Source organism: Camelus bactrianus, chromosome 31, assembly GCF_048773025.1.
Source record: "Camelus bactrianus isolate YW-2024 breed Bactrian camel chromosome 31, ASM4877302v1, whole genome shotgun sequence".
NCBI lineage: Eukaryota > Metazoa > Chordata > Mammalia > Artiodactyla > Camelidae > Camelus > Camelus bactrianus.
The window spans coordinates 19,528,586-19,549,482 of NC_133569.1; the positions used below are offsets into that span (position 1 = coordinate 19,528,586).

Here is a 20,897-nt window from a genome sequence, read left to right on the forward strand (position 1 = left end):
GAACATAATGACATCCCTGACTTTTCATCTTCCCCTTATAACCTGCATTTTCCCTCTGGAGGTTTTAGGAGTTCTTCTCTTTAAAACTGGGGATTTGAAATTTCACTGCACTATACCTTCCAGGGAGGTAATTTTTAACTGGAAACTCACATACTCCAGTTTCTACTGGAAAATATCTAGCCATCATTTTATAAATAATGTCCCTCTATCCTCCCCACAGCTACTTCTGGACTACAGTTAGATACAGGTTTAATCTTTTCACTTTCTCCTGCAATCTTTAAACTATTCTTTCATTTCCCACCCCGACTATATCTCACAATGCTGCACTCTGAGAGATCGCCGAATCCTAACCACTAGACCACCAGGGAGCGCACACACAATGCTGCACTCTGGATAATTTCTTTAAAACTGTCATCAAGCTCACTAATTCTCTCTTTGATTATATCCAATATTCTGCTCATCACATCCATTTCATTTTTTTTTATATTCTTTTTTTCTTATTGAAGTGAAGTCAAATACAATGTGTCAATTTCTGTATACAGAGCACAATGCCCCAGTCATATATCTATGTGTGTGTGTGTGTGTGTGTGTGTATATATATATATATTCATTTTCACATTTTTTATTAAAGGTTATTATAAGATACTGAACATAGTTCCCTGTGCTCTACAGAAGAAACTTTTTTTAAAATTTATTTTTGTGCATAGTGGGTAACATTTGTAAATCTCAAACTCCCAAATTTATCCCTTTAGTTATAATTTATCTATTTTTAAATCTACAGGCTATTTTTATTTCTTACTCTATTTTTTTCTGGTCATCTTTTAACTCTGTAAGTAGAGTAAATGCACTAATTTTATATTTTGAATCTTCGTCCCAACACTGATTATATTTGTGAATTTTATTTTTAATCTGCTGTTTATTTTTTCTACTGTTTCTTCTTGCTCCTAATGATTTAATTCCAATTCTGTTTTGTAGTTTCCTAACATGTGGTATGCTGCTCGTTGGAACCCTTACTATGAGATAAAAATTGAAGTTGTGATAAAAGTGGCATTATTTTGCTTATATCTCTGAATTCATGCTGCTCATTGTTTCTGGACTCTTGAGAATTTCCCTTGCTTTTTTAAAATTTTATTTATTTATTTTTTAATCAATGCAGCAATGAATCAAAAAGTTAAAAAAAAAAGTTTTCCAGAACTTTTTGGTATTCTGTAGTATACTTCCAGTTCACCTTCTGATTAACCCTGTATTCCCTATGTTGAAAGACTGAAGTGGAGACATAGAAGGTGCAAAAGATGCTAAAAGCTGGAATTGTTCAGATGGAGAGACAAGAACTTTGTGTTGCATAGAACCAGTTAAGTGTCCATGAAATAGAATGCCTCTTCTTCCCTGCCTCCCTCCCTTGCTATGCTTTTACTGGGCCTCGGAGTAAGTTGTGTCCTGGGCTTAGGAAGAAGAATCAGAGGATCTGTGGAGTTTGGGGGAGAACCTGGGCTGTAGCTTTGTAGTCTCTCCTGATCCAGCAATGAGTCTGAGGCTGGGCAGGGGCTGCACATGTATCTAGGGAAACTGGGTCCTAATCCCCAGAATTCTCAGCATCTCAGTTATTTTCCACTAGTTACCTAACTCCACTGGGCTTTATTTTCATTACCTGTGAGAACGTAATACACTTATTTGGAATCTAAACTTGTGTTTGATGAGCCTGTCTTGCATTCAACCCTGTGCTACTGGTCCAGGGTGCTGCTCGCGGGTCGTCAGCCTCCAGCATACTCGTTGAGTAAACTGAATAAATATTTTTAAGTCACCATTTTGTGGGGAGGGGGGTGAAAACTTTTCTGGGTCATTTCCCCCAGTTCTCTCCTATTATCCTGTTAATTCACTATACATAATAGACAATTAAAAAGTGCTTCCAACTTAGCTCCTTATCACCTCCAGTCTAGCCTGGTTCTCCCACTTCCATCCTCTTTCTTGGTGAAGGAGCCAGCGAAGCTTCACCTGCATAGGACAGAACCCTAGAAGCCAACATCAGCTTTTCCCTCTACCTCGTCCCTGTTCCCTCGCTCGGTAAGAAAAAGGTTTTGTGAAGCATCCTCTTCTCTCGGTCCCTGCCATCCCCAGTCTCTGTGCAGCTTGGTACCTGGACAGTGCAGTAGTTCCTCTCTAATCCACCCTCCATAATGATGATTGACTTTGATTTCCCTCAAAGACAAGTTTGATCATGCCACTTTTATTTAAATCCCTTTAATAAGTCCCATGGCCTTTAAGATAAACTCAGCACAGGACACTCTCTGCAGCCTGCCTTCCACCTGCCAGTGAAGGGGTGGCTGGGGAGGGGACAGGGCACAGCCACTGAAGGAAGGACACAGCAGTGGAGGACCAGACAAACTGGTTAGAACCAAGGTGGCAGAAGACTCGACTTCCAGGTGACCTTGAGCCTCATGGCGCACCCACAGGCACCACAACAGTTCCCAGGCTGACCATGAAAGGTCAAAAGCGGGCCTGTGGGGGCGTGTTTTCTGGAAATCCTTGCCCCTTCCCCAAAGTAGTTGGAGTGATCCTTCTACTCTATAGCACGTGAAATTACGGAGCCCATAAAACCCAACAGCACACCTCGTGGTCGCTCTCTCTCTTGCCTTCCGAGACGGCCCACATCCTGCCTATGGAGTGTGCATCTCCTAAGCTGTTTTCCCTTCTGAGGGAGACAGATCACACTCTGTCCATAGAGTGTGCATCTTTCTTAATAAACTTGCTTTCCCTTTACCATGCCTTGCTCTTGAATTCTCTCCTGCACGAGGCAAGAACCCACTCTCCCCCAACACCATGACATCACGCTTTCCTCTGCATCCTGCACAGCTGTCCTAACCACTCACTATAAACAGACCCCCTACACGCCAGTGTCCACAGACCCTCCCTTTCCCCCTGGAATGCTCATTCTCTGCTTGGCAAACCTTTGCACATTCGTGAAGATCTGGGTAAAAATTTGCCTCTCCAAAGGCTGCTTCATTCCACTGAACGGTGCACGCCTCCTCTTCCCCTAGGCAGTCCCCTAACTGCCTCCCTCCTTTGCGCCTCCCATCACATTTTTTTATGACTATCCATTTAGAAGTCTGTTTTGCTTTCCCTTGAGGCTTGGGTTTCTGAGAGCGGAGCTCCATACATCTGTACACCCCCATGTTCCTAGAACAACACATCCGGTGCAGCAAGTGCGCAATGAACACGCGACGAATGATGGAGTAAGTGGATAATTAAACAAGCAGAACCTAAATGGTATCAATCCATATTTGTTATTTATTTGGTGTTTCTTATTCCATTTTTTTCCCCTCTGAAATCTGCAAGTATTGTTGGTCTCTGTTTCTAGTTTTGCTTGTTTGCTTTTAGAAGAGTCATCGAAGGAGGGTGTGGAGAGGAGGATCCTAACGAAATAGATTATATTTTGGCTGCTCTGTGACCCTGGGAATGACATTGTGTGGCCCTGCCTTTGTATCATTCTTCTGCGTGTTCTCTCGAGTGAACCCAGGAGGGGGAGTGTGGTATGAGACTCGGCTTGTGCCTGACAGCTCATTTCTGAAGGTGGGCTATTGAGTGGCAGTGTCCAGCTGGTGACGTTTTCAGCATAGGAACCTGTTAAATCACCAAGGCAGCATTAATGAGACAGAATGGACTGATTTCTATTCTGAATTGCTTGGCAGTGCCTCAGTAATGAGGCATCAGATTTGCTCAGTGTGCTACTTGGAAGATTATTTCTTCCTTCCCTCAGCAGCCTGAAGACTGTGGTTGACAACACCGTCTTACTCTCTGGTCCCTCTTCAGAGAGAGCCTCACGCACATTTCTGAGATCAAACTCATCTCCAGCTACCTTCCCCGGTGGACCTGAAGTAGCAGGTCCCTGAGCCAGCACCTCAAGTTTCTTCTTTTATTAATTTCACCATTCCTGAGTCATCAACATAAACTTTTCTTTCAAGAGGCTGATCCTACTAAGGTGAGCGAGTGGAAGAGCTTAAATGTGGATGAGAATGAATTTCAAATGCTGGCTGATTCGCATCGTCTGCATTTTTGTATCCAGTGATTTCTTTTCTGAGTCCTGTTGGAATGGCAACAGACCTCTAAATATTTCCTTCCCTCGAATCATTGCTTTGAAGAACCTGGAGAAGATGTGAAGGTGAAATTGGTATCTGCTGCTTCATGGCAAAAATCCGGGCCCACCCACTGCACTTCATTGGCCAGCCCTTTTCTAGATCAAAGCCGTCACCTTTCCCAGGAATAAACTCTTAGGTCATTCAGTGGCCACCTGTGACGTCATTGTCACACTGGTGCGTCATTGGTCAGTCTCAGCCCCGGAATGGGTCACAGTTCAGATCGTGGCTTTGGTCAGAGGCCTATGATCAGATTTCCGTTTTGCCATTTACAGCTTATCCTTAACTCCTTGTCTGTAAAATAATACCCATCACAGAGCTTTGCAGTGGACATCAAATGAGAAGTGTGTAAGAGGCTAGCAGGTGCCTAAGACTGAAAGGGTGCTGTGCAGGTGCCCTCTCTTCCCCTGGCTGTTGCAGGTGACCCCTCACCTGGTGCAGTCTTTATTTTATTAAAGCAAGAAGCAGCCTTCGTCAGAGGGCTCTGCCTCTTTATTGACGCCTGCCGTCCCCTGACCCACCGGCTGCTACCAAGTGTTAATAATTCTGCTGGTTTCCCTTCCCTGCACACAGATGGGGGGGGCAGCATCAGACAGCTTTCCCAAGCTCAGCTGAACCCCAGCATCACCCAGGCAGAGCCCTGTTCTGTCGAGAAAGCATCTTCCAGAACCTGAAGTAGCTGTAAAACGCATAGAAGATTCCAGGATCACAAGCGCCCCCTAGGGAGTGGCGGGGAGAATGGTGAAAGGTGTTCAAGCATCCCCGAAACACAGCGCCCCCGTGGACAACAGCATCTCCACGAGGGTCTGGCTAAATCGCGAGATGCCTGCCGCCTGGCTTCCCTTCTCCCTCCTTGCTGTGTAAACAATTTGTAATCATCGCTCCTGTGGCTGCAAAGGTTGGGAATGTTTGGTAGATGGAACATGAGAGTGGGAGTGAGCTATATTAATACCCTTTACATGAGTCTGAATCGGGGAGAGGCCTGTGCTCTTTCCCTAGCAAAATTATATTTCCCCCAGCAGCGTGGTAGCGATCGAAAGCATACTCTTTGAAGTTAAGACTTTCCGGGTTGATGTCCCAAGTATGTTATTTGATCAGCTCTCTCTCTTTTCTTGGCAGATTATTTGACTTATGATCTTGATTTTCTTAAACTATAAAATGATGATATTAATATTTGTTAACTCAGACAGTCAAGTTCAATAAAATAATACATACGGAGTGCTTAGAATAACACTTAACAAACAGTATGCACTCAGCAAATAAATGCTGTTTTCTCTCCTTGTAGCAAATCTCTGGTATCCGCAAGCAAGAGCACTGGCTTTTGAACCCACTGATGTAAGACTTTCTTAGCCGGCTCCTGCGCAGTTCCTTCCCTGTGAGCACTCCTGTGACGCTGAAGGCCTCGTTCTCCATGTCTGTCATCCCCCGAGACCCCGGAGGTTTAAAGTTATGTGTAACTTCTTTTCTTAGCAATCAATACCCATTACGTGTAGCTCACGATTACAGCCTTTCCTGGAGAAAGATGTTAATGGAGTCTGTCAAGACCACGAGGCAGCCACTTCCTTACATAACGGCTTGCAAGTTTCCTAAAAGCCCGACCTTCAGTTCGAAAGTGATCAGGAAGCTTCCAATAAGCCCAGGAGTCTCACCAACACTTCCCACTCCTGGGTGATGATCCATTGTCCTCAAGGGTCCGCCACAAAGCCACGTAAGCCACACCGGCTGCGGCTTTTCCTGACACTTACTGTCCATTATGTGTTCCGGGGAAAGAGGGAGCTTTTTAAGTTCCCATGGCAGCGGTGGCTAATCTGCTGGCCTTCGATAAAAAAAAAAGATAATATACAATTTAACAACAGAAGCAAAATCTAGACACTGAGAGTGGTCTTTGGGAGACTGGGTTTTTTGGGGCTATTGACAGGTCAACCTTGAGAAGACTGGATTTCAGAACTGAGATTAAATAGGATTTATCTCTGCAGTTTAAAAATCTCCAGTCAAAGCTTTCAGGCTGCCGGTTTCCCTTTTGTTCAGGGATATGGTCCCTATTTTTTACCTCAACGCATCACCCCTGGCAGAAAGGGAAGTGTGTCTTGCAAAATTCACCCAGGTACTTTCTTAATAATCAGGGGCAGGACTTTAACAAGTTTATTTAAAGTCATGATCTGGACGGCCGATGTCTGTTTGACAAAGGGATGGAATCGTCCTGTTTTGTCCGCTCGGAGATTTAGTATGCTATGTCGTCACCTAGTGGCCATTCTAGGAATTTACTGATAAATTGTCAGACTAAACTGCCACACGTTTTTCACAGTGATCAGGCGGTTATGACCTTTATAATGACTTCCCAGTTTCAGCCCATCAGTGTGTGTGTGTTTTAATCCCATAACCACCTGTCTGTACCGATGCCTTGAGAAAAAAGCAAAATGGCTATTTGGAGCCGGTGGCATTTGAGAATACAGCCAGTCCTCTGTCTTCACGGGTTCCATCCGCATCCAGGGATTCAACCAACTACGGATGAAAAAAAAAAGTAGAAATTTCTTAAAGTACACGGGAAAATGTGCATAGGTTATGTGCAAATACTTAGCCATTTTGGGTAAGGGACTTGAGCACGGGAGGATTTTATGTGCTCTGGGGTCCTGGAATCAACCCTCTGTGGATACCAAAACAAGACTGTAATGGATGCTGTATTGGGGATGCTGGTTTTGTTTTGTTTTATTTTGGGTCACCGTCACTGCATTCCTGGCAGAACTGATGTAAAAATATACTTGAGATTCCCTGACACCGTATCATTTATAGAATATTTGTAACAAATACAGATACTGATTTATTTTTTTGGAGAATTTTTAAAAGGACTTGCGGGAAATTAAACTGCCCTCCACCCCCTGCAATTACAGCCACTAATGTCTCTGTTCAGTTGGACTTTTTCTGTTTCTGTTTTATGCCGTTTGCTATGAGTTTCCCTGGTTCTGCATCACTCAGTGGTCAGAGATTAGGGCAGAGGTATTGTTCAAATACTGGGAGCCCGCAAAGTTCAGTAAGTTTCATTCCTCTCTGGATTTTCATCTGTGGTGCTCTCTCTCGGGTACTCACCCCCAGGCAGCTGGGGAGAAGTGAGGGGCTCATCCAACCCGCCCTGTTCCTCTCACGCCCACGTCCCCCTCATCCCATTTCGGGCTGGTCCACTCACACCCTGTCTGTGACTACCACCTCAGCTTTACAAAGATGCACCTTGGTCCTATTTGTTTCCTGTAGGCACTTTGGCTGATAAATGATTTGAGTTCCTGCTCCCCAACCCAAAGCAGCCCACGGAATGTCTTCAAAGAAATGTCAGTACAAACTCAGATTAAGGTCTTGGAAGGTGCAGTGCGTGTGATGGGTTCTGAAGTTCCAGCCCTGTAAGCTTCCAGATAAACCTGGAATCATGCGCAGAGGGCACATGACCCAGCTGTGGGGGACACCCCGGCTCCCCAAGACACAGCAGCCCAGGACTGTGGCGTGCTCAGGCTATGTTTAGGTGAGTACTCACACCAGGAAGGGTTACTTATTTGTGGCAGGGCAGCAAGACATTTGCAGGGGCCGAATAGGAGGCAGAGATCATTAGACAGTGGGTCTAGACAGTAGGTTAGCAGGTGTGTCCGTTCCCAACAGGAGTCCTGCGAACAGTTGTAGTTTCAAGGGAAAGGATTCAAATCCTGGAAAGTGACAAGAGTCAGAAAGATTAGGGCTGTGAATTCATAAGTGGCTCTATAAGCAGCGAAAGAACCGAACCTGCGAGGGGACCACTCGTAGGGGTGGCTGTGAAGATGCTCCCTAATTGGTCGACAGTATTGGAAGAAGAGGATCTGGAAGATGTCGAGCAGCATTTGGAAGGAGGGTAGGGAGGGTCTCTAAGGCCTGGGGCAGGGGGACCCACGGCAAATACTACCTGAAATTAAAAGGAGGCTGACTGTCAGAGGACCCCGGGGATTATTTGAAGAACAGGGAGGTAGATGTAGGAGTCTAGAGTGATTGTTTCAGCAGGAAGCAACGAAGCAAGAAGACTTAGGGAATTCCAGACATATTCATAATTGGAGACAGAGAAGAAATTTGAAAATAAAAAATCACAAGAAATGCGTAGTCAGCTGAAAGTTGAGCCCAAGGTAGAGGAAGTAAGTGGTGATGGGGAGTTTTCCCAAGAAATACGGGAACAATAAGAAAAATGACAAATCCAGAAAGTGATTTTTTCATAGGGGGAATGAGATACCACCAAAATGTATAGCTTCATCAACACGTGTGTTGTCCAGGCAAACAGGGACCATCCCTTCATTCTTGGACATCAGAGTGTTATTGTGTGGTTTTAATACAGAATTTCTCTTTTTTTCAAAAATTTACATAAAATGTCTCAATTAGCATATTTTGCTTCAAGCGTGCATTTATCAGGATTCTTTCCCAAAGGCGTGGTTTTAATTGGAACAGCAGATGCTTATTGAAAGCAGACTGGGTTTAAAGTGCTGAGTCACGGCTGCCCTCGGGGGAGCTCAGTCTCTCCTCCCATGTGACTGTCAGCATAGCAACAAAATTCCCCAAGAACAGCCGGCTTTGGTCCTTGGCTTGCAGCCTTTATTTAACCGGATCAGAACAATTGCACTTAGCATGTGGAAGTTTTATTTCAGTAAATGAAGACAATAACTGCATATAGTTTTAACAAAAAAGAAAACAGAGAACACAAGAGAGCATGTTGAGAAGCATCCGCATGAGAAACTGAAAAATGCTGAAATCGTTCCCAGGACAACCCCAGGCACTGTAATCCACTGATGGGGAGGGGAGGGGACAGGACAGCGCAGACAGGGCACATTCCGCGTCCAAACCCGTATATTGTAAGGACCTCAAAGCCCTTTGTGGGGATTGTGAGTGTTTCTTCTCTGCTGGAGTTAGTTTTCTGAAAGTCTTGTAAGCCTCTGACATTTCTGTCAAGTGCTTAAGGAATTCTAAAAGTTTCAGAACTCGGAAAGAAATACTAGGCGTTGGGAATTACCAGGAACGTTTCATGTCCGCTGTTGTCACCGTCGCAAAAGTTGAAGAACGATTTTGTAGTTACGGTGACATTTCTTCCACCTCCTTCACCAACAGGAAATGAGCAAGACAACCATCTACCTTTACATTAACTAGTGGGGTCTGATGTTTCCTGCGCTGACTTTCTTGGCATTTCTGCAGGAGAGAATTTCACTTGAGCCATAATTAATGGTGATTATGTCAGGTTCAAATTAAGGTGAGCACTTTCCTGCTCCCAAAGAGATAACCTGTTATAAGAGATGTTTTGCTTCTTAAGGCTCAGGGGGGTAATTTACTATCCTCCAAGTTTTGACTTCTTTTTTAAAAAGTAATGAGATGAATAATTTGTAAGAAAATACTAGAGAAAGGAAACTTTTATTTTTGTATTAAGCTAAAGAGCATTGGGGAAACGACACGGTATTTTTTGATCGCATATGCCTACGCCACAGGTTGTAAATTCTACAGGTAATTATTACAGAACGATGCTGTTCCTCTTCGAAATTGTCTGCTTGGATAGAAAGAACATTTGAAAAACTACCAGTAACAGTGCAGCAAATATGTAGAGAAGGTTGTGGAAATCTTGTATCCAGAATCTTCACCCCAGCCTTGCACAGCCATTTTGAATATCCAACTTCAAGCTCTAAATAAAAACAGATGGTTAAGAACAAGTTGTTTTCCATAAAATCTATAAGCATGTGATAGTTCAGATACTCATTTATATCTATGAATTACGGTAGCCTGCCTGGATTCTGTTGTATATACTCCACATATCCACGGTTTCCGCAGATCTCCTTAGCTAATTAAGCAGTTATTATAAAATGGAAAGCTTATCACACAGAAAGAAAATCATTCTGTTCTTCATTATGGAAAGTCAAATAGTTTGCTTGCACGAAGAAGCATCTCCCTCTGCTCTCCAGGATGAGAATGAAAGGACCAGCAGAAATGTCTTTCTTTCTCCGCCGCAGCGGGCAGAGTGTATGGGGCGGGATTTCTTGTAAGGATGCTTTGTAGGGGAAAGCGTCATATAAGCTAGTACGCTGCAGGAAGTCGACAAAAGTCGATGAATGGATGAAGGAAGGAATGAATACAAAAATTCTGAAATGCAGCCAAACAGTGCTCGTTTTTGTCTCCCTTTGGCAAAAATTCACAATTTTTGGATGCATTTTCTAGCAGAGGCATAATAATTCGAAAGTGAAATCATCCCTCAAGTACAGCCCGTTATGGTTTTGTAAGTGGAAACTTTGCCATCACGGAAAGACTGTTCCATGAGAAAGGACACCTTTTCAGCGAAGACCTGGGACCCGCCCCCACGATGAAGAGCTCTGTGAGGCGGAAAGGAGGCTTAGAAGTAATAGACATTCGAGGAAGAAGAAACCAAAAAGGGTGTATTATGCTGGAGACCAAGGACAAATAATGTTGCAAGGCGGGGAATATGACTCTTTCGTTTTGTTGTTTTTTTCAGCTTCACTGGGGTTTAATTGCAAATAAAATTACAATGTGTGTATACACACATATATATATATATATATGTAAAGAAATACCTTTTCTGTGATTACCAGTACTGTTCTGTCCTTTAAAACATCTCATGAGAACCCAAGTGTTACGTGTCCTCTAGCCAAGAAAAGTTAGAGAAAGAGGCTTTGTTTTTGTTGTTATTCCTAATCTGCATTCAGACTCTAACGCTGTGGAACACTAGCTTGCTCCCGCGGTCAGGTTGAAAACTCGTGGTCTAGAACAGTCACTGCCGAATTACCCGTTAGAAATTTAAGCGTATCAGAGAAAACGTTTCAGCCATCCACATCTTTTGAAATAAGACCTTGCCAATCAATGAATAGGTAAAGAACACAAAAGGATGCTAGCTTTTGAAAAATTTAAAACGGAAGCAGGGAGGGGAGGCTATAGCTCAGTGGTGGAGTGTGTGCTTAACATGCATGAGATCCTGGGTTCAATCCCCGGTACCTCCACTTAAATAAGTAAACAAATAAATGAAACGGAGGGAACCATCTGTCCCGGGAACCTACCACTTGGGCACTTTGGTTGGGATCGGTGATTCCTCGTGGCTCTTTACTTGCAGGTTTCTATAATAAATAGATTTTGTTGTGTCAGGAACAGAACCAGATACCACACGTAGACACGCGTACATGCACAGACCACCTCTTCTTGATCCATGAAAAGTCTTAGTTTGTAAATTGCTATGGAATGGGGAGGGGGGCGGGGTAGGACAGTTCCGGTTAAGTGAAGTTTTCTCAGAAACCGTTTTTCCTTGTTAGCCTTATTGTGACGCTCTCCAGCAGTGTATTTGGTGAGAGATTTCCAAACATTTTTCAAGGACTAGAGCTTCCACTCAAAAAGATCTCAGTTGAAATCCCAGTAAAACCAATGTTTAAAAATGGACTGTGCTGTCGAGCAGGGCCTGGGGAGACAGGCCCGTTCAGTGTCCCCCTCCCCCTCGACTGTGCAGCACATCCTGAGATCCTCTTGTGTGATCGGAGGCTTCTGTGCAGAACCACAGATTGAAAACCATCTTAATCACACCCTTTGAGCCATTAGTAAAGAAAGCATAATGAGAATTGCTGATTTTAACAAAGATACAGTTGAGACTCGGTGCTCTCCACGCCTAGTTCTGAGTAAGAAGTGTTCACGGTGCCCTTGAGGATACGTAGACACAGGCCCCAGTGCTTAGGGAGATCTTAGACACCCTGTAATAGCTCCTGTTTTGGCTCAGCCTCTAAGGCATGTGTGTGCTAAGCTACCTAAGTCGCTTCTGTCCCATCAATATTGATTCAGGGAACACCCCTCCTAGTGGGAAGCCCTCCGCCGATGGAGGCCCCTGAGAAGCCATCACTGGGTTTGACCCCTGAGAACCCGGGTGAGAAGTCAGGCGAGAAGAGTGAGGCACCTGCTTCAGGAGCAACATTTAAGGGACACAGATAAACTCTGTGATCACAGTATGTAACATGTTAATGTGTGGTTTAAAAAAAAAAGTCGGAACCATTGCCAAGAATTTATGATGAACATTTTAAAGAAAGACAGTATCCAACAAAGCGAACGTCAGTCAGTCACCGTGCTCTTCCCCACCCTAATCCCAGTGCTGCTGAGAAGGAGGACATTCTTATTTCTGCCTCAAATCAGAGAGCTGTGTAATATTATTGGACCTTTTCAAGGAACCAATGAGCGTCCATGTGGCACCAAGATTATTACTGAAATGGACACAGACCAACACAACCGACAGAAGGGAGCCGAGGGACCGTACCAGCGTGACGTAGTGCGGGCTTGAAAACCTGCCTGGAAGTCTCTCCAAGGGCTCGGCAGTTCTTTGCTAGTGAGAAAAGACACTATTAACCTGCATTTAGTGCTCAAGCAAATAGGACTATTTTCCAAGCCTACAAAATAAACGTTCATCTCTAGAATACAGTCCTAGGAAATCTACAGATATTGAAACACACAGAGACAGTGTTCTTCCCTGGGTGGTGCTCCTGTGATGGATGAGCCTAAGCACTTGTCGGTAAAGCAAGCACACCTATGGGAGAGGGAGTGTTTCTTTATGTGGTTTGATGTGCGTAGCACAAGGCTAGTCTATCACTCTCCAGACCCTAACATCCCTGATGGTCCGAATCCCAGGAAGTCCACAACCAGTTCCACCCCTTTGGACCTTCGTGGTCTTTGAGGGTTTCCAGAACTTCCTGCTGTAGCACTGATGGGCCTGGCTGAGCGACCCTCTCTGGAGTGCTTTCCTTTATTCCCCAGTGATGTCAGTACAATTAGAAAGTAAGGTTCAGGGGAAACAAGACCTAGGAGAGGCCCCGGGTGTCAGAGCAAAAAATAACTGAGCATTATTCATGTAACGGGAAAAAAACCAAACGCAGACCTTTCCCAAGCCACAGGGAAACTAACCTTAACTAACATATCAAATAGGCCTCAGCTAAATCATTATTATGTATATAATTTTATGCCAAATAATACAAACAACCTAAAAAAGATTCGAGGTTCCAAACTCTCCTATGCAATCTACATTTACAATATATTATGGTATACAGTGAATTAAATTCATTCATATATTTAACAAATATTTATCAAGCTCCTCATCCAAGTTCCCTCATTTAACCACAAGAGTCAAAAGCCCTCAAGGATTTTGTCCTCTAGACGTGTAACAAGCACGCCGAGGGCCGTATTTGAACCTCTGGTTGGCTTTGGTGTTTACTATCATTGGTCACACCCTCAGACCCCCTTCCCCTGACCCTCTTCTCTGAGAGCGCAACTGTTCTGCATATTAATTGCAAGAAAATGTACTTAGGAAAGTAACTTCGACAGCACATGACGCACAGGAGATAATTAACACGTATTAAGTGCTAAATATATACCAAACGCTGTGCTAAGTGCATTTACATGCAGCTTCTTATTTAAACCTGATATTAGCATCCTCTGTTTTCGTATCAGAAAATCTCAGGGTAAGCTTAGAAAATGATCACACAATATTTTCTGTTCGTTTGAGTGGACAATGAAGACTTATTTCCTGGGGTCACCACTGGCATAATAATAAGCACTACTGGGTAACCATGATAAACCATCACATAATGAGGGAAAAGTTAACTGTCCCCCTCGAGGTAATTGATAGACGTTCAGTAGAAGCCTTGCTGTTACATGTGTTTCTGGGGGAAGCCGGGGAGCATGCTCTGCAATATCGTGCAGTAAAAAACGCAGGGCTTCTGAAACATGTAGCGTTGGGGCAAAGTATTCAAAACACCTAGAGCTGTGTAGTGAGACCACCACCAACCACACAAGTCCTGACTGTAAGAGATTAGCACCATTGTATGTCCACTGGCATTTGCGTCTAACAATGGTGAGTCCATGCATCCTTCGAGACTTTGGTCCTGGTGGACATTCCCATTGGTATAATCTTATTGTGACTGCGTTCTTCATTGGTTAACACATTTTTAAAAAGGGAATGCCTTTGTAGTTTCTTAGCACTCACGTTTTACTTTTTCCCAGTGAGCTGAACGCACTGGAAACCATAGCTAAAGGCACTAAACAGGCCACTCCTTGCAGGGTCTCCTACAGGATTGTCAGCTTTTTTCTTAGGTTTCCACACATGGCTACGGGTGTTATTTTAATAAACTTTTCCTTGAATGTGAAATATACACAAAGAAATGGACAAAGTGGAAGTGCTGAGTTGGATGAATTTTCACAAATGGGCATGTCCGGGCAGCCAACCCCTCCCTAGATCAAAACTTTTATAAAACTTGGCCAGCTTTTCTGAAGATCCTCTCTTCCCTGCGGTAACAACGACCCTGACTTCCAGGACCATAGATTTGTTTTGTCAGTTGGAACTTATATGAGTTGAATCGTACAGTTTGCTTTTGGGTTTGGTGTGTTGTCTAACGGTACGTTTGCGACAGTCCATACATACAATGGTATGTTGTAGATGTCAGTAGTTTGTCCATCTCTCCTTCCCTGTAGCGTTCCATTGTTTCAATATATCATGAATTGTTCCCCCCTTTTACTGTGATTAGACATTTGTATTATTTTCATCTTTTGCAAATAATGCTGTTGGAACATTATTGTGGACGATTTCTGATATACCCACATATGCATTTCTGTTGGATGGATTCATACGGCAATACGATATTCATGTGGCAAGAATCGTTGGATTACAGGGAATGCCTAGGGTCAGTTTTAGTACAGAGTATCAATTTTACCCACCAGTTGTTCCATTTAAACTTTCATTAGCATTTATGAGAGTTTTCACTGTCTGTGTCTCCACTAATCACTGGCATTGTTTTCCTTTATTTATTTTAGTCATTTCATGGGAAAATACAATACAGATAAGAACGTGCGTACAAAACAAGATCATGGCTTAAGGAACCATTTGACGCAAATATTCTTGTACTCACTGCATTGGTGAAGAAATAAAACTTGGCCATTTCAAGTTACCTATCATTATTGCCACCCACTTCCTCCCCCCAAATCAGCTACTTTCCATCCTTAAACTAACAACCTCCTCCTTGCATGTGATTATATTTTGAACCTCAAATATTTATCTCTCATCACTGTAACTTCGTCTTGTACTTTTTTAATTTTAATTTTATTTTACAAGGAAAAGATTTTCCCAATACTTTTCTGATACTAATTTTTAATATAATTTTATTTTATGTCTAGAATGTATTTGGTATGATCCTGCTTCTTTTCAATTTATTAAGACTTGTTTTATAACCCAGAATACGGTTTACGTTAGTACATTTTTCTCGTGGTGCACAAGTTAATCTTTTATTTAACCAACACATTTGCTCTGATATAGTGTCTTGGTTTCCCTGGTCTCCTGCCTTCCTCTCCTTCCCCACGTGTTGACAGAGGTTGTTGGTATTGTCTTAGACTTTATCTTAGACTGTTCTTTTGCATCTCTGACCTCACTTAGCTTAGGGGATAGTTCCATTTCAAACACACACACGACTACTTTTTATATTGGTTAATGAACTCCTGCAAATGCAACTTTCTTACATGTAGAGGGTGGATATCAGGTAAGATGGGCTCGGTCCTTGTCTGCTGCTCAAAGTATCCTTTGTTCTCCACTCCCAGGGTCTCTCCAGGTGGGCTGCCGAGAAGGAAAATGAACATTGACATCAGCTGTGGGATAAGCCTGTGATTTAATATCCAATCATCTAGGAGATTTTTGAAAAGACCGATACTCATGTTCCACCCTACAACAATTAAATCTGAGGGAGGAACCCAAATTAGTAAATGTGTGTGTGTGTGAAAAATCCCCTGTGCTTCCAATGTGCCGCAAGGTTTGGAAGCCACTGGGAGAAACATTTGAATGAGAACAAAGTGTGTGAAATCTTGACTTACTACTCCTATTCCTTGGTCTTCAGTAAAAGGCTTATCCTTCCCCTGTCAAGCATCCTCCATGACCATAAAGCTTACACAGTACCCGTAATGGTCCCTTCAATGCATAGAAGATACAGACATACCTTTGAACATGCTTCAACTTGATACATTTTTTGTAACGAATTAATAACGTGACAACCACAACACTGGTAAAAACCAGGATGAGCACAACCACGAGGATGGAGACATCTGCAATGGTAAAGGACACGTGCTTCAGCCAGGACCTCAAGGCTGGGACAGTGGAATGTTAGCATTTAACTGAGCGATTACAATCCTGCTTCTTCCTTCCTTAAAGGACTTTAATTCCCCCTCCTCCAGTTATTAAATAAACTAAAAGGCCAAAACATTGTACAAATGATTAGCAGATGACACTCCATCCAAGACTCCATTGTGTTTAAAGGAGTCACAATGAGCAGGAAAGTTTGTTTGCAAGTTACTCACTGACTATAGCAAAGACCTTACTGCATTATGGGTGCTTAGAAGAGCTAATCCAAATGTAACTAGAATATACATTAATTCTAAGAAAGCGGGCAATTGCAGTAAATTCAAACTCAGGTATTTAAATACGCAAAATAACAAAAAGACCATACAAATCCATACAGAAATACAATATATATGTAGTAGACTTTTAGCGTGTAAGCAAAAAACATCCTCATTGGCTAGGCTTTTTAGATCTGCAAGATGTTATATTAACCGAGGATGCTCACTGGTAACATTTAAGGTTTCCTCCCAGTCCACAGGCGCCTTCTCTTCCTCACACTGGCACTCAAGTTCACCGCCATCCACCTGGAAGAGCCGTCAATCGTATTACTTATCAAATGGCTAACATACAGGTTGTTGTTTTGCACCTGATTTAGCTGAGTGCTAGCACTCCATCAAATGCACACACACACAAATACCCACACCCACATACCCGTGAATTTTTAATTGATTATTGATTAACTAGACTGCTTACCAAAATCAATGTTGGGAAAAAAATAGCAAATGAAAGACAAGGAGGAGGGATCTTTGAAGATGGCCTCTGAACAAGAGAATGATTCTGACAAATTCAAAACCAGGTGAGCCAGATGGTTTGACTTATCTTTCTAGAAGCCATCAATATTACTAAATGAAGAGCCCCTGCTAGAGTTGGACGTATCATAGCCAAGGAGGACATGCCACCTAGGCTTTGTAACAGCGAGATAATATTAACATGGGAAAAAAAAAAGTGATGCCAAGATGTTTAGTTCATCAAAGAGCATCGTGTAATGGTTAAGAACAGACAGTCTTAATTGAGTGGAAAAAAAAAAAAAAAGGGTTTTATTGTTTTTTCTCAAAAGCTTTAAGCTAATGTTGATATTGGTGAAATTTAACTGTAAATTATGATAGATCCAACTTTAAACTTTAGGTTTAGATTTCATAGGTGCATAATTACTGGGTTTCTAGATTACCAGCTCAATGATAAGGCATATACTTGTAATACTGGCATTATCTACGTGTATAATACTTAGTTTGGCTCTTTGGATCAATATTAATGATGATACATGAAAAAAATGGATCTCAAATGCATATTTGATTTAAAAATCACTATCTATACGTATTTACATATGCACCCACACATACACAGGCTCAGGAAAGGAGCCTTATGTAACTAAATGACTGGCAAGACATTAATTTAAAAAGGAATCAAACCTTACAGCATTTTTGTTGCACTGAGATGAGCAGTTGGTTGAACTGTAGACCTTCTCAATCTCCACACATTCGCCATTGCTGCACACCTAGAAACGGAGTAACCGATATGAATTAGAATTCCTTGCTGTTAGAATTTGCATCATTTTTTCTACTCTGAAAAACCACATGTAGAATCTTCTGTGGGAGAAGAAATACTCTATGGATGTTCAATCGATATTTGAAAATAATGTAGTGTACATTCAATCATTGATATACACAAACCCATTAATTATTAGAATGTCTATGTCCTTACTAATTCTTCAGATGCTAATCTATCAAAGATTCTCCTCTTGTAATGGCAGTAATTTCTCCTATCATTTCTGTCAGGTTTTCTTCTGATTTGATAAGGATCAATGTTTGTTATGTCACAGTTGCTGGCTGGGCATTTTGTTAATGGCAATTAATCTCCTTATTTATACTTATTACCTTCGTTTTTAAATTTTGATTTTTTTTTATAAATTTTATGACTGAATTACTGTTGTTTTTGTTGCTTGTGGTGATCGTATGGCTTATCTTTGCCCAATTATTTGTTAACCATTATGTTTATTTTTACCTATTTCTTTTAAAAAAGGCTTATATCCAGAAATGTTTTTCCAATTCTATTGAGGTGTAATTGACAAATAACAATTGTATATGTTTAGAGTGTATATCATGATAACTTACCTACTTAGACATTGTGAAACGATTACCAAAAACAACCTGATAAATACATCCAGCACCGCAAATAGTTATTTTTTTTGTGATGAGAACACCCAAGCCCTACTCTCTCAGCCAATTTCAAGCACACATTACAGTATTATTGACTAGAGTCACCATGCTCTGTGGTAGATCCCCAGAATTCACTCCCTTTATAACAGAAATGTGTACCCTTTAACCAGCATCTCCCTGTTTTACCTCATCTGTGTCCAGCACAGTCACTGGCACCATGGCATGTGCCCAGGAAATATGTCTGAACGAATAAAATAAGTGCAGATTGCATGGTTACTTCATAGTCCAATCAGTTCAAAGGCAATTAAGTCTAAAGCGAACTGTGGTTACCAGGAGTGAAAGGGGCAGGGAAGGATTAAGCGTTCGGGATTAACAGACACACGTGACTGTATATAAAATAGATAAACAACAAGGGCCTACTGTATAGCACAGGGCACTATATTCAGCTTCTTGTAATGAGCCATAATAGAAAAGAAACTGAAAAAATATATATGTATATATGTATACATACAAACGAATCGCCTTGCTGTACACTTGAAACTAACATTATAAATCGACTATACGTCAATAAAAAAAGGATAAAAAATTAAGTCTATAATTTAAGCATCTACTGTGAGATACTAATTAAGTACATTAGTAACATTACATAATTTATATAACAAATATCAAGCAAAATGAACCTTTATTATGGTGTATGGCTACTCTGCTCAATTTAAAACAATATTGCCAATTTATTTTTTTTTCTGCTCTCCCATGTATAGGCCCTCTGGAACCAATAATAGGACCCAGTGAGGTTTTAGGGCGGCCAAACCAAGAAGTGTTAATAAAACAAAAGGCTTTCATCTTACCATTCCCTCTCCACACTTCGTTCCAGGAGCAACCAGACCAAAATCCTTAGAATTGTGGTATAAAAAAAAGGTTTTGCATTCAGTGCCATTCTGCTTCAGAGGCTTCTTAAGGTGGTAGATCTTTTCTTCTCCAAGGACAGAAGCGTGCTGCCCACCTGTGCAGAATATCTTTCCGCATTTGACATCTCTGAAGGAAAGGAAGAGTGGTCTCATGCATGGGACCAGAAACAGAACTTTGGAGACTAGGCTGGCAGGGAAGGGGCCTGGTCACGTTTTTCTAGACCCAGACTTGTCAGAGGCCAGGCGGGGAGAGCAGAGTAAACTGTTGGACAGCCAAAGTCCTGACCGTGGGCACTGAGATGCATAGGGAGAGAGGTGAACTCACTGTATTTCTTCATGATTTCTTGTAATTCTCACAAACCAGGACTAGCTCAAGTTCACAGAAGAGGCTTTCTTATTAGAAATTCGAATTAGCACACCTTACATCAGGACATTAAGATTTCTTTCTTATTTCCTGCGTGCAGCACATCAGTTGATTCTCACCACAAACCCATGGATTTGTTATCATTACAACCCCCTTACGCAGATTAGGCAACAGGTGGAAGTCAGGGAGGGGAAGTGACTGCCCGGTTTGAGTTAGGATATTTAGAAAGCAGACTTGACCTTGACTATAGGTTTTTATTATTGTTGTTTTCAGTCCAAATCCTGCTTGGGGGTGCACAGAGAGCCTTGCCAAATATCAGGAACAAACCCGGAAGCATGGCTCCGCGCGGGCTTCTAAAATCAGATCTAAGTTTCAGTTCTCCCATCCTGTCTTCCAGTGTCAGCGTCTGCCTTTCCTTCTTTTTATGGCTTTATTTCTTTCCTTCTTTCTTCCTCTTCTCCCCTTTTCTACTTATTGCCCCCTTCCTCCTGTTTGTTCTTTTTTTTTTTTTGTAGCTTCTTTCTTCCTGAGAATCTTATATCTTCCCCCTTTCTTCCTTATATTCTGTTACTTTCAGTTACAAAATACAGAACATAAACACCAGTTAATTCCACAGGGATGTGTGCTCACTGCCTGGTTACTTCCTTTTCTTCCTAATCTCCTCCGTAAAAAAGAGGTTGGCAGCTGTCAGAACAAGAGCTGCTCTGATTTTGCAAGACACTTACTTTTCTTCACAGGGAATTAATGTCTGTTCCTTGTTTTTGCAGTATCCAAATTTATTTCCTTTTTTATTCATCTTGTAGCACATACCGGGACTGTCTTTTGCCTCTGGGATCCAAAACGGTATGAGAAAAGGAAAACAATGAACGCAAGAATATTACATGTCATAAAATGCCTGACTTGTCTGTTGTAACTGGGACTTTCACTATCATGCCGTGGTGACGCGGGATGGGGTAAATAATTTAAAAACTAGCCTATTGCCTTTGGAGGATGTTTTAGGAAGGAATATGGGTATTAAAAAAGTAACAAACAGACCTTAACCTACACACTGAACTAGTCAATTAATATTACAGGTAATATCAATTAACATTAAAATTATTATTCAGAAGGATGGCAGGTAATAGCTTGGAAGGAGGCCACAGACGGCATTATCTCCAGTCTTGCCCCCAA

The 20,897-nt window shown here is 42.0% G+C and overlaps 1 protein-coding gene across 1 annotated transcript in view; it reads right to left on the minus strand.

Annotated features, from left to right (window-relative positions):
* Window positions 1–6,551: 6,551 nt before the first annotated feature.
* ADAM7 (ADAM metallopeptidase domain 7) overlaps window positions 6,552–20,897 on the minus strand; it is a 44,946-nt gene continuing 30,600 nt past the window's right edge. Inside the window, exons 15-22 of the mRNA XM_010948610.2 lie at window positions 20,453–20,555; window positions 19,304–19,490; window positions 17,714–17,794; window positions 16,745–16,823; window positions 16,121–16,226; window positions 15,651–15,744; window positions 11,177–11,233; window positions 6,552–6,632 (exon numbers count right to left, since the gene is read on the minus strand). Coding sequence (XP_010946912.2) covers window positions 6,552–6,632; window positions 11,177–11,233; window positions 15,651–15,744; window positions 16,121–16,226; window positions 16,745–16,823; window positions 17,714–17,794; window positions 19,304–19,490; window positions 20,453–20,555 — 788 coding nt within the window. The remainder of the gene's footprint in view (window positions 6,633–11,176; window positions 11,234–15,650; window positions 15,745–16,120; window positions 16,227–16,744; window positions 16,824–17,713; window positions 17,795–19,303; window positions 19,491–20,452; window positions 20,556–20,897) is intronic.